The 14,764-nt window shown below is 39.6% G+C and overlaps 1 protein-coding gene across 5 annotated transcripts in view; it reads right to left on the bottom strand.

Moving 5' to 3' along the window:
• diaph2 (diaphanous-related formin 2) overlaps nt 1-14,764 on the bottom strand; it is a 449,753-nt gene that overhangs the window by 341,384 nt on the left and 93,605 nt on the right. For all 5 annotated transcript variants that reach the window (XM_074649328.1, XM_074649329.1, XM_074649331.1 and 2 more), the window contains one exon: nt 1,862-2,001. In XM_074649328.1, coding sequence (XP_074505429.1) covers nt 1,862-2,001 — 140 coding nt within the window. The remainder of the gene's footprint in view (nt 1-1,861; nt 2,002-14,764) is intronic.

The following is a 14,764-nucleotide window of genomic DNA, read 5'->3' as shown; positions in this document are numbered from 1 at the left end:
ATCATTCTTTTATGTATAAGGCAACATCAGGCTTGACTTAAACATTGCTTTACTAACTTTGTAAAACAAAATAAATACATAGATATAAATTTTGTGAATTGTTATTTATCATTAAAATAATAAACTGCACACTAACAACAACAGGAATTACAATTCAGGTGTAATCCTTTTTCATGCAGCAACAAATTAATCAAAACATAAACAGGAATTAAAATTCCAGTATATAATGTATATAGTATATAAACATAGAATTGAAATGAATAGATCGACCCCATTGTCACAGATATCCGATGCAGCTAGTTGAGTCAGTATCGGGCCAATATCCGATCCGGTATCGGTGCATCCCTAAAAAAATAAATTTTTGTTCAACTTCAAGACATTCCAGGTACATATACACTTTGTTCTAGTTTATTAGGTACACTAACACAGTTCTGCAATGAATCCTACCTTCATGAAGGTAACAATGGTTAGTTTTTGTTGAAACTGTTTTAGAGAGGCGTTGATTCAACTGCATGATCATTTTGGAGCATATAGTTTGTGGTGCTGTTGGAACTATATTGCATTATACAGAGCGGTGTTTCAGTTATTTAGTCTACCTTCACTGATATAAATGAGATGGATAAAACAATAGAAATGAAACACCTGTCAGTATAATGTAATGCAATTGAACGGTACCACAAGCTCCGTCCTACAAAATGACCACACAGTTGAATCAACGCCTCTCGAAAACAGTTTTTAAAAGACTGAACATTATAACCTTCATGAACATAGCCTTTATTGCAGGACTGTTGTATTAGACTGCATTAGTTGTTGCTAGGTGTACCTAATAAACTGGCAACTGAGTGTATATCCAAGACATTTTCTATACCTACTAACCTCCATGTTCTTCCTATTCAGATATACCTAAAGTGTCTTTAGATCCCACTGAGATGGACAGGAGTCAACACCTTCCATTAAAATGTGTCTTATATCCAAATGCTGCTCACCAGGAAAAAAAAAGCTTGATAGCATGAATAAAAACTTATGTAAAGCATGTGCTTGTCCTTGCACCTTATCACTTAGTCGGAGCTTTTGTCATAGCCACTGCATTATGCTCCAACACAAACACAGCAAAGTGATTCTTCAGAGTAGTCAGGATGTCATTTGGGTTCAAAATACTCTACATGCCACTACTTCCTAAAAGAGTTGCTGGTTCATTCATACATACATACAGTACAAATGCCTTTACAGCTGTCTATTTGAGATCATGTCACATAAAAGCGTAACCAGGGCCACAGAAAAGAGATTTCCATTTTACATGAAATTAATTTTTAACTAAATAGAAAACACATGGTTTTGTAATAATCTGTCATGATTCCACTTCAAACAATCACAACAAATAGTGCACATTTTCTGAACGATTACGTTCACTCTGGTCCTTCTCACTTCCCTTTTGCTAGATAGAATGATATCTAGCAATATTACTGTGGCGAGAATATGGTGCAGTATTTCCAGCTGTGCACATGTGTTGCGTGCCAGTAGTTTGTTCAAAAGTGTATTTTCATATCAAAATGTCCAGAGGAAAACGTGTGTGAAGAACCTACCAAACGGTGATAGTGATGTTGATCCTAATCACTGTAGGACTGTAAAGTCTAAAACTATAGACACAGTTGATCCTTCACAGCGAGCTCCACATCGTGAAAATTCAGTGTATTTGTTTTACAGTTGTGAGCAATAAAAAGGAGTCCTCTTTTAAATTTCGACAAACCTAGAGATACTCAAATAAGAGTTTCGAGGTGAGGTATTTGCGAATATCACTCAGAACATACCCCAGGCACAAGGCACAGTTTGCACTGTGTGAAAAAAAGCTTGAGCTACTAACCTGACAGGGTTACTAGTGAGAGACACTCTGAGGGACTCCAGGCAGTTGAGCAGCTTTTCTTCTGCGATGCCAGACCGCAGCTCGTGAACATATTCTTGGGATGAAAGTGTGCACTCATGCTTGCTGTTCCTTAGTCCGCCCTGAAAACAAAATATCAACAGGACAGCTATTAGATTACCATCATACACTCCAACACCTTGGTAATGTGATCAAAAACAATGATGGTTATAAATAAAAGAAATTGAAGTTGAAGGATATGCATGTCTGATTTACATCAACATCTTCCTAAATACTTAGAAAGGTTACTGAACAATTACAGTCCATAAAAAAAATCAGAAGTAATTTACATTTTCTGTCATATTAAACTAGACCATTAAGAACAGACTCAACAATACCATGAAGAGGACTTTATATGCTGAGAAAGTATATTGTGTTCATAGTCAGTGTAGTTGTTGAGACTTGACTTTGACTTTGGATTCTCACAAATATGAAATTTCTGTGTTTTCGAAAAAGGATGAGTAAGTGTCTAAAGATGTGCTGGCTGATTTCTCTTTATCTCAAATCAGCCAATATTCAAATAATCAACTTTACTCACCAAGAGCCAAACACAGGATCTACATGCTCTCATGGCAAGGCGTATAAATACCACGACATTACAAGGACATTCTGCGTGTCATGAGGACGCATTTTAGCCTGTTCGTTAGAACAAAACCACTTAGTTAGTTTAGGAAAATGTCATGGTTGGGCTTAAAATAAGAATGTAAACTAAGTAAAATACGTACGGAAACAACATAAGTACAGAAAATAGTTCACAAACGTCACTAACAAAACAAAACACCGGTCTTGAACACCGGCCTCCTGGTTAAAAGTCCTGTGTTTGTTGGACCCATCCACTTCCCCTCCGCCATAAGCAGTCTTTGTCACTTTTTATTCCACGTCACCAGCTCTGCGCTTAGCATATCTATGCAGATGCGTTTACATTGCAGTCAGTACAGACTACATGGCAAGCCAAAAACAAGAACGGCATTCTTATTGCAGGCTTGTGCCTTGCGCATAATCGTGTCATTCATATGCCTTTTCGTTCGACCAGGCTGATCTGCAGCAGCTCCTGCTTGAAGTAAATGGATTCTTGTGTATAATCTCCACAGAGGCCTCTAGGGACATGTTGCTACACTGATGCTTACACAATGAGACTACCTATTGGCAGCAATACACACACTTACACTCTCCCAGCACACAGTGTAGTCAACATTGTACATTAGACTGAGCTACAGCTTGATTCCCAAGTTACAGACTGATTGAATCTACGGTCTGATATCGTCTCCATGCAGTCCAGCAATCAACAGAAATTTTGAGGAACACAAATGAAAAAGATTTGCGTGCAAACTGATTAATTACACTACATTATCTCTACTCCCCGAACTCCAAGAACAAATATGTGTTAAATTAGTAATTTTCAGGGTTATGTTGTCAAAATGAGCTACAATTCAGGTGGGGGTTGAGTCAAGGTACTTTACAAAACAAAGTGAGAAAACACGCCGCAGAAACAGCATCACATATGCCTGAACCAGACTGCTAGACAAAATCATCGACACTGTGCTCATCCCTGGACTGCTGGTTCCCCACAAAGTGAGCTGTGCTAATAGGCAGTTTGGGAAGTAATAAGCTAGCTCATTTATCTGGAGAAAAGAGAGGCCTGCTGCTCTCCTGCAATGCACAGTCAACATGAAAGAACATTTTTTTTGTTGTTGGAAAAAGCAGAGGCAGTCGAACAACAGCGAGCTACCAATAACGCTGTGCTGTAGGTGTAAACTGAGCTCATAGTTTGACTGGCTCAATAATGACAACAAGTGTTTATTTGATAAAGGCTGACATTGAATCAAGTTCCTCAACCTGCAGGAGTGATTCCTGCCAAAACAAAAGGACAAGTGGTGCCTCTTCCACAACCACCGTCAAAATTATATTGAATTATTCAAAAATGGAAATGTGCGCACACAGAGTACAGCATATTTATGAGTAGAGCATTTTCTAAGCAACACCAAAACAACATGAAAACAAGGATCTACTAATGCCACCATTCCTTTTGTTATGCATGGCAGAACCATTATTATTCGTTTCTATTTTTATTCTCTGCCATGGATTTCAACATGTTTATCTGTTCTGCTATTGTGATACTAACACTTGTTAAAAAAAAATAAAAGGGTAAAATCTCACAGCAGGTTAAACCCGAGAGTGTGCTTTCACGCAATTGTCTAGTGTTACAAACTCTGGTTTGATTTCACCATAAATCCATTTTCTGTGTTTCTGTCTTATGCCATTCATCGTTTTCTCAAGCACCGCTGGGCGAATGTGGAGGAGTGACTGGCTTAGCTTTTATCTGACTGAAGGTAGTTATTAGGCCATAGGGAGAGGTACGAATTCTTCTAATTACTGTCTAGATTTCTTCAACTATTACCTACCACGGGACTCTTTGTTGCACATTTCTGCCTAACACATATTTTTACATGCTTTTTTTGATTTTGAGTATGAAAATAATGAAAACGATAAGACAAGATATACACTGTGTGAAAGCTCAATTAGATCGAGCAGAGGAGAAAGACGGATACTCCAGACAGTTAACAAAACCCCTGGGTGAAAGGTTGAAACTTTGAGTTTTCAAGGTTCAACGGTGATTTAAAACTTTATAGTCGATACAACCATAACATTTACTTCTTTCTGCTTGTTTAAGTATTTCAAAATGTGCATTTAATCCGAGCGGCAGTGCTTCATTTTTTAAACAGAAAAGTTCATGTCATTCATGTTTTTTCCTTTTGAAAAGTGTACTCAGGAGTTTTATCCTAAATAGTCAAATAACTGTTTCTTTCTTGAGGCTCTGATTTGTAAAGCCACAATCTACTAGATCAATTACTCCCCCTGTGTTACCTTGAATTCTTGAAGAAAACTTTACTTTTCTTGGATGCCATTTAGGCTAACTTTGGCTAATGCAAATTGTTTTTGCTGTTGATGAACACATTCCCTACAGCTGCATTTTGTTGTGCAACACTGTGTTGTACAATGGCAATAAATGAACCTTGAAATAAACTCATAAGATAAATAACAAATATTGCTAACCAGTTAAATGCACGGTTCTTGTCTCTAGATTAATTTTGTCATAACAATGTTTTTTTTTAGAATTGAAGTAAAATAATTCTTACTCGTGCTACCAAGATGTCTCTCACAGAGCAACAAAATAAACCGATTTACATTTACAAGAAAGTCTTAAAAATGTCATTCAAAAAGGCTATTCAACTTGGACACAAAACACCAAGGCCGAAATATCAAGTATCTTACTCGAGAACCATTCCGTCCCATCAAGCAGGAACAAATATAGGATACTATGGCCAGCAACTACATAAGATTTATCCCAAAAAATAATATGTATAATAATAACATGTCAACAATATGACATGCAATGAACACATACTGCACATACGGTTTCAAGTAGTTGCCAAACACCAGACTAAATCTAGTTAGAGCCAAACCTGCAAAAGATTTTGGGGACCCCTGGTCCAGACCATCTGACCTCGTACCTGAACTGTATCTGGACCATTAGGCAGCTCCACAGATGTCCCTTCCCGGTGCATTGCACAAATGTACTCATTAATTTAAAACACTTTTAGTAGAATGGGCCTATAGATCCTCCAGTGGGATTCTTCCTTATTAAGAAGAAGACGAAAACTACAGTCTTCATTATCCAATAGGCCTGCTACTCCCAGGACAGGGACCTACCAAAGGCCTGGTCCCAGAACCATTTAAACAACTGATTGGAGCAGTGCATCACATGTGCCCCGATCCAATCATGCAGGAACAACATACAGTATGTGTAAGCATCCCTTGCCCTCCAAAAGGAAGAAGGAAAAAGGTTAACAACAATTGGCATTATATTCTCAGGCTGAGCATTGTTGCTCTCATCACAGCAGTCAAATCACAAACTGGTTTCGTTGTAGAGAAGGCTGGGGTTTTCAAAACACACTGCTGTCTGCAGTGGGTCGGTTTCGATGAATAACAAATGCTGAAACAACACAGTTGGGTAGACAGTGGAGAGGCGATATGTCACCACTGTGCTGGATAAAGCTTGGAAGATAATGGCAGGTGAGATGTATTAGAGCACCAGTGCTGAAGTCTAAAGACCAATCGCCTGCCATTTGGCCAAGGCGGCTTTGTCGAGGACAGCTTGCAAGCATGAGTAAGAACTCAAGTTAACTGAAACTTAGACACCACTTGTAAAACTTTAACTGTAAATATGTGCACTTTTGGCCTAAATAACCTAAATGTTGACCCAAACATAGAAAGAGAATTTACTGTATGAGAAAAAGCACTCAATGTCAAATGTAAATACGCTTCTTAAATCCCTGCAAATCCATTTTTGGATATGGCTGCATTTTCAGAACATTGCTTCCTCGATAATACGCAGAGCAGTGAGAGGGAAACACATCACCCGCTTTGTATTTATCTTCTTACTTCTCAGTAGTTCCCAGCAGGCAAAGCACTATGTCCAGAAAAGCTAGAGCTCTGGTTTCACCGCATGTTCTGACCTCTGGAAACCAAAGACACTGACCATAAACTGCTTTTTCATGACCCTAGCTCAAATCAATGGAATCCTGTGGGATAATATCAACATTACACCACCACACTGGCAGCAGAGAAACAATCTGAGGATTAGAGGGAGGTGGCATTACCTGCTGGCTACTGGGTAATAGAGTTTCCCCCTTCAGGCTCACAAAAATGGTCAACAGAAGAAAATGGTCAAAAAGAGGCCCTAGAGAAAGGGAGTAAGGGAAGATGGAGGGATGAGGGAGGGAGATATTGTGTGGATAGTGTGTGATGAAGTAGTAAGACGTGGAAACTGAAAGAAGCAGAGGGAGATATGAGGAAAAAAGTAGAGGTTAGGTACAAAAAGAGAGAGTATGGGGGAGAAAGGGCAGGGCAGAGAGATAGAGCATCAGGAGACAACCTCAACAGTAGAGGACAGACACAGCCTTTTGACCACAGCCTAGAGCCTCATCTCCTGCCGCTTATTGAATCCCCTATTTGTCGATAACAGTATTTCCTGCCAAAGAAAATAGTGCTGGGAGCAATTACTCCAGCGAACCTGTCAATTTCATTTTGGGGGGTTAGGGGAGCATTGAGGCTCATTCCCTCCTCCTCTATCACCTCTGTCTCCCTTTCTCTATGCCATGGGGAGTGACAGAGTGCCGTGCCTTCTATCGAGGGCAGGGCAGGGAGACAATGCCAAGGCGGCTGCACCTCCACATGTCATCTTCACCTGTAATGAGCCTATAACAAGCTGGCAGCTTCCTCAGTGCCCAGTGCTCGGCACACTCGGGCAGACTGATAGATACATTATTCAGCTTCTTTGTCAGCTTACTGGAAAACCACATGGCGGCAATGTGTCTGGCCTGGAAGCCAGGGCTGGGAGATAGCCGATTGCCACTGCTTCTTCCATTCAGTCTGCCTCGCTATACCTCTCTCTGTCTCTCTCTCTCTCTCAGACATATACACAACCTCCTCAACAATGTTTTCCCCAACTCTCTTATCTCTTACAGTGTGGCGTGATGAAGAGGTGCAATTAGCAAAGGAAGCAAGAGCAGAAGAATAGCACTCATGTCTCTGGAATTCATCACAGCATGAGGTTGGCATGTTACAATGATTTCTTTAGACGCTCGGTATGAAAGTCATCCGAAGCTTTGTGTCTGAATGTGTTTCCTTTATAGCAAATTCATGACCCCACTGTATTCATTTGGAATGCCGTGACTCATTGCAGCACTAAATGCTATTTAAAGAAGGGCACAGATGTTACAATCAGCTTATCTTGAAGCCTTATTTTAAGGAAAAGGACTGTACATAGAAACAAATCCCTTCAACTCCACCTTACTACAGATTTGACATACAGTTTTCGGAAGAGCAATGGTGTTAAAACTAAAACAGATGTATGAGTGAGAGACTATGTTCTAACTCCTTCCTGATATTTCAAGGTGACACAGAACATATAACGGTTTACAACAACACCTTACAGGTAGGACCGACAAAAATAACTGCATGTGGTGGAAGAGTGATTTCCAAGAACACGTTCCTGGTGGTGTGAATGTGATATTATTGACAGAACAGAGGGCTTTGCACAGCAGATTTCGAGGGAGCACCCAAGTAAATTCAACGTTTTCACATAATGTCTACAACGCTGTTCTCGGGAGGTAATGAATCCAAACATATTGAGACACACACCCCCAGTCCCCAGCCCACGCTTCCAATGAAGTCATAGACAAAAAGTTATGAAGTAAATAATGAAAAATCTAATTACTCCTTCTTTGTGTGTAATTAATGAAAATTACCCGAGCACCCTACTGCTCTTTGTAAAAAAAAGAATACAGATACAATCAACGCAATTAGTGCATATCATGCTGTATGATAACCACGTTACAACTTAATTTCCTGCTCATTAGGGGTTGGTAGATTAGTTGAGGGAAGATAGCACAAGAATTGGTAAAAGACAGTAAGGTAGATCCAAATGCCACATGTCTCACCCTTTCCCTTATGATGCAAACATGACCTATGAACAACGCTGTCAACACAGCTGTGCGAGGAAAACAAACACACACAAACACACACACACGTGAGAGACGTTATATAAATGAGCAGTCTTACATTTAACACAATCTAAAGTTTGGCATGTGTCAGTGGCAGCGGTGGTAAAGGTCAAAGGGAACACGGATCAGTTGAGATGCTGGTTGGCTGGACAATGAGTTTTCCCTAGCCCTACTTAAAGGACAGAGTCCTGCTGCCGGCAGATAAGACATTTCATCTAGCCACCAGGGCGCAGGGCTCCCAGCTCAGTGGGGGATTTCCCACCAGACCATGTGGCCCGGCATTTCACCCCTTTTCTCTCCAACTCACTCTCTTTACTCCTCCTTTTTTCATTCTTTTTCCTATCTGTCCGTTGCTGTCTCTCACTCTGTCCATACTGAGGTGTTTTTGAACCCTGGGTGACAGCCACAAAAAAAATGTGTCTATCTGTAAACACTGTTTTTTTTTCTTCTTTTGGTATTTATTTTCTTCCTCTATCTTCCGCCTGTTGCGGCCAGAAAACAAAATCTACAGACTGCTTTATTCTCTCACGTCTGCACAACTACAACTTGCTGATAACACAGACACAATTAGGCCTACAAAATAAATTCTCTCAATAATCAGGCTAGTGGCATTACATCTTGTGTCCAGACATCTTGCGTCCAGACAAGACAAGCACACCACGACAGAGACGCAGACTGAGAAGAAAACATAAAAAGAAACAATGAGGTATTAGGCTGCAAACAGCATGAAAATAACACCGCGGGGTTCACTTTGTAAGAAACACAGTGGGCATGTGTGGTGAGTGTGTGTGTGTACATGGGGTTGAATATATATGAGATTTATTTATTCAGAAATAGAATTTCTACAGGAATATGTTTTTATTAGAGAAAGGCCATGTTCTTATAAATGGGTTTTAAACTTTCAAACAAAACAGAAAGGAACAAGCCCCCCTTGTTTTGTCTAGAATTACTTGTTATGCAGTGATGAATAAAGGATGGTTCTGTTCTTACAGAAAAGAAGCCTTACATGACTTCAGACATCAACACATTCAATGACAATAATGAGAAGGGAACTAAAATGCATTCCTTTAGCCCTATCAGCGATAACTCCATCTGGACAGCTTAATAAAAGACATTTGATTTTTGTCAGATGTTGCATCACAAATAATGCAAACGTCTAATAGTATGTCTTTATGAATTGTATGTTTTGATGATGCAAGAGACAATCTTCAAATGACAGAAACATCCAATGTGATTACTACAATATTCAACAAAGAAATTCTTAACTACTTTGGGGCTGGCAATCGATTAAAATATTTAATCGTGAATAATCATGATTGTCCATAGTTAATCACGATTAATCGCAAATTAATCACACATTTTTATCTGTACAAAATGTACCTTAAAGGGAGATTCGTCAACTATTTAATACTCTTATCAACATGGGAGTGGGCAAATAGCCTTGCTTATGGCAAACGTATGTATATATTTATTACTGGAAATCGACTAACAACAAAAAACAATGACAAATATTGTCCAGAAACCCTCACAGGTACTGCATTTAGCATAAGAAATATGCTCAAATCATAACATGGCAAACTCAAGCCCAGTCATCTAGTTTAAAGTTTGGAGCTTTATTTAGTCTCCATTACTAGTATGACGTTGTTGGTGCCAATGAATTCCTTAGGTTTTCTAGTTTCATATGATGTCAGTATCTTCACTAGCTTTAAAACTGAACCCGCTACAACCTAAAAATCGCAAGTTGCGTTAATGCGTTTAAGAAACGAGTGGCTTAAATTAAAACTAATTGGCAGTAGCGCGTTATTATCACTTTAACTTTGACAGCCCTACATATATGGCAACTGCTGTGGCAACAATAATGATGTAAAATATGCATTTTGTTGCAACCTTTCACCACTTAAATCCTGCCAAAGTCAAAGTAGAAGTCAGTTCAAGGTTAACCTGTTTGTGATACTTCCACCTTCAGCCTTACCAGACAAAGAACAAGGGCAATTGTGTTTACCTCTCTGAGGTGACCCATCTCCCCCTTTCTCTCTTAACTTTAGCATGACCCACGAGTGTAGTTCAGGCTTTGGAAAACACACACACAGACACCATGTCCGTCCTACTGGCTGTGCCCCAGATGTGGACAAGGGGAGGGCAGGCCAACAGGCACCGTCAGCAAACTCTCTTGGCTTTAATCCCACTGAAAGTTGACCTACAACACACCATCATCAGTGTTTCAAACACTAGCTGAAAGATGTCCATAATGATAGAAAATTAAGCCAAGGAGAGCTGGATTCTTCATCACCCTATGGGGAAAAGCGGTCTCCATCAGTAAAGCAAGGTTAAGATCAAAACTAAACTCTACTTCCTGGCTAAGTGAAGCTGAAACTCCAAAATACACCCACTAAAAAGTCTACGCAAACAAAGCCAAGTAACTGAACCATTGTCACCCTTTTAAACTGAGGAGAATATAAGATGGATTTAAAATGCCTGCGTGTCAAAAATAAAGTATTATCAATGAAACATGATCTTGAACAATCAATTTTGTTGCCAATGAGAGGTGGAAAGAATAAAAGTCAACCTGTTACAAAACAACTGGAGACTGGCTAATCACATAAAAACAGAGCCAGGAGAGAGAGGCATGGTGGGGAGCCACAACAATAATGGAAAATGAATACAAAAACAAAATATTGGCAGATCAAAGAGCTCCATTGAGGAGGGATGTATACTTCAGCAACACACAATGAGAAGAACAGAGAGGACTTCTTGATAGAGATAATCTATGCTGCACAAACCAATCACTCAGTGGATGCTGTTTCTTGGGCACTTTAAGTTAAGGTCAATTTAGCTGATTGTAGAATTTGTGATAGTAGGTATTGTTTATCAAAATTAAAACATGCTGCACAACTCTTTTCCAGTAAGCCGAACTTTATTCATGCTTCATTCACTGAATAGAGCATCGTGTATTGGATGGTTCTGGATGTTTGCCTCGAGTGTTTGAGATTATGTTTCATTGGTATTATTATCTTTTGACACAATAAAATCCATCTTCCAGTATTCTCAAGTTAAAAATGGTTGTTAAAATGGTTTTGTTGCTTGGCTGTATTTGTGAGTGTTTTTGTTTTTTTTGGAGTTTCAGTTTCACATAGCCAGGAAGTAAACTTTGGTTTTGATGTTTCATTCACTGTATAAAGCATGGTGTACTGGTGTAGAGTTGAAGGTTTGATGGACTCACACTGGGCTGCATTCTCAAAGTAAGAAATCGCAGTAGGTGTATTGTGACAATGTTATCAATCAAAACCTATTTTGGTCTACAATGTAGTTTTGTTGCACACATGCTTTGCATTCCAATATAGGCATATGTACTTAAATAAGAGTTATAGTATGTGTAGAATAAGTATATTATAGGGCTGTAGGCTACCGAATGTCTTTTTTTTTTTTCATTCAAAGCTTCTACTGAGGTTTTCATATGAAGCTTGTCTGTCATATTTTATGACGTCATCACCCTAAAAAAAAGAAAATCCTCAATTTGAATAAAGTGATTCATCTGATTAAATGATTTATTGTTTTCTTATTAAATCAATTTTCTTTAATGAATAACTTATCAGTGTGTGCATCCCTTTGTGTGCAGCAAGCAGAGGAGCAAACAGTTTTTTGACCACAGTTAAAATACTGTTTTTGAAAGGCTAAACGCCAACAAATATGAATTGAAGACGAATATTTCTTTAGATAAAAACATGTTGTGAATTTTGAAAATGATTACATCTTTCTTTTTTTTTTAATACATTTTAACTTTTGGACTTTACAACGCTCTGGAGTTATTGGAAATGTTTGGATGTCACGAGTCGGAAACAGTCCCGCAACAAGCCTAAGGGAAACCAGCTCATGGTTGCAATAACTAATGGGTTCTGTTTTGGAGCTGCTACATGATCTGCTGCTTAAAGAGGGAAGAATTTAGGCCCTGGAACCTTAATGTCTGTATCCACTTCAGGTCAGGTCACAACTTCGGCCTTGACTTATTGATTCTCACAGAGCTGTTGGACAGAGCACAAAACACATTTTCGCATCCCAATGCAAGTAGCACTTGCACACATACACCCGAAAGCACACACACATACTTACAGAGCCACATATACTGTGGGTGTTGCACATTGTGAAAGAATGTACCAGAATCAATTAACTCCATTACTCTTTTTTAAATACTGTGATGCATTTGCGGGTGTATATATAAGGCCATTAATGCTGCAGCTAATTAATGCCCGACAAGAGGGAACGCTGTAAAGCTTGAATCACAAATCTTCAGTATTTCGTGTGCATGAGCGTACATGCACATATATTAATATGTTTTCACTCACACATTTGTATGTGCATGCTCGTGTGCCTGTGCTGGTACATGTTCGGTTTTTGGGTTATGTTTGTGTGTGGTGCAGAGTATTCCTCTGAGCTGTTCTCCCTGTGCTTTGCAGGACTCATGTCTGCACTGAATTTCAATGACACCTCTATAAAGATAGGAGCAGATGTCAGCCAGCTCGCTGAAAGTCAGGTAGAAGAGAGTGAGAAAAGTAGAGTGAGTAAAATTGAGTGCACACTAGCTGCAGAAAGAAGTTATGTGTCAACTTGCAGCAGTGTGATACAAGAAACAACTAGGATTTACTGTAAAGATATAACAGGAAAGAAAATGTGGATTTTAACATGAAAAACAAGGAAACTCTGCAACTGACAGAGTCGGCTGATGGACAGGTTTTTGTGAGTTGACGCTCTGACAAAAAGATCATTATGGAGACTTATGGATTTTCTCTCCCCACTAACTCAACCTAAAAATAAGTCCTTGCACTGATTCACCCACACTGCTTTCAAGATAATGCACTACACTCCAACCACTCACCAATCAATTCAAGGTCAGCATGTGGCTCAATGTTGTCTCAAAAGTTCCCCGAAAGCACAAAGACACGAGGTATTTTATATGTAGATGAGGTGAGAAAGTAGTCAAATTCTATGAAAGTTATATGAAAATGACAAATAATGACAGAAGAAAACCTGAAAGGCATATCAAGCCATCTTGGTACTCGTTTCCCCCGCATGAACTCCCAGTGTTGTGGCGGAGGGGGTTAACAAGTGAGCCGTTAAGCAGGTAAAGTCACAAAGGATCTAATTTAGGTTTTCACCGCAGTCTCTGCTGCATTGATTGCAATGTGAAGGCCTAATGAACTCTGCGCTCTTGTTTCCAGCTCTGGGAGCTTGGGTATGAAGCCAAGAGCCGCAACTGCTGACTAAAAGTTTGGGCAAGGACTACAAAAAAGGTTTGAAACGCTGAAACAATGAATAAATGAGGAAGAGTACTGACGCTGGTTTCTAATATGAGTCCTGGTTTATGCTCCTTCGTCCTTCTTCGGCGGCCCTCTCCATAAGGGACCAACCTTGATAAATCATACATGGGGCAAACACGCTATGGGGGCAAAAGGTCCAGGTCAATCTGATAGTCTTTCTTTTCTGCTTTGCTATCCCCAGTAGTTCAGCTGAATAACAATCCTAGTACCTAGAATAAACAACACTTCAATTACCTTTTGTTGACTTAAAAAGTTGCGAGACATTATGTGTGTAGACACACCGTGAAGAGACCGATCATGAGTAGAACCATCAACCAGTGAGAGAAATGGGTTTAAGTTTGTCTTGCCATTTTGAGGATGCACGACTAAGCCTGAAAGCTAATAGAGAGCTATAAAGGGATTGAGAGTCATAAGAACAATAGATATTACACAGAGGTTTGTTACCTCACATGCTTAAGATATTTTTGAATAGTTTATACACTCGCAGCCAAAAAGGCACACACACGGTTCATACACACAGACATGTCGGTTAGTTTTAGGGTCACTCTGTGGTCCAGTTAGTGGTTTTGTTTTTGGTGTTTTGGTGTAGTATTATTTCTCCCACACGCAGCCCTCTATTAGGTTATTTAGGTTTGTCTGCATACCCCTGTGTAAAACCACACTAAAATTCACATGTACTGGTTCCTCAAATGAGAACAGACTCAGAAACCCTTGCAAACGGCTGTATAAGCAACTGTCGTTATTTCAGCTACTAAACAACTGGTTTAACACTGGCTTTGTCTTCCCTTCTTTGATGTAATGCTGCACTCGTCTCACCGTGGTGGCAGGTCAGTCTCTATCTTCAATATCTATATAGAGCATGCTGCTTCTGTCTCTGCCTTTCACACCAAAGTTTACAGCTCTGTCTGACCTTCATCTGACAACGTCAACTTGGAAGAGTCGACTGCCCTGCTGCACCTGCTCAGTTA

This window comes from Sebastes fasciatus, chromosome 10 (genome assembly GCF_043250625.1).
Source record: "Sebastes fasciatus isolate fSebFas1 chromosome 10, fSebFas1.pri, whole genome shotgun sequence".
NCBI classification, from domain to species: domain Eukaryota; kingdom Metazoa; phylum Chordata; class Actinopteri; order Perciformes; family Sebastidae; genus Sebastes; species Sebastes fasciatus.
This window is presented reverse-complemented; position numbering and strand designations above follow the sequence as displayed.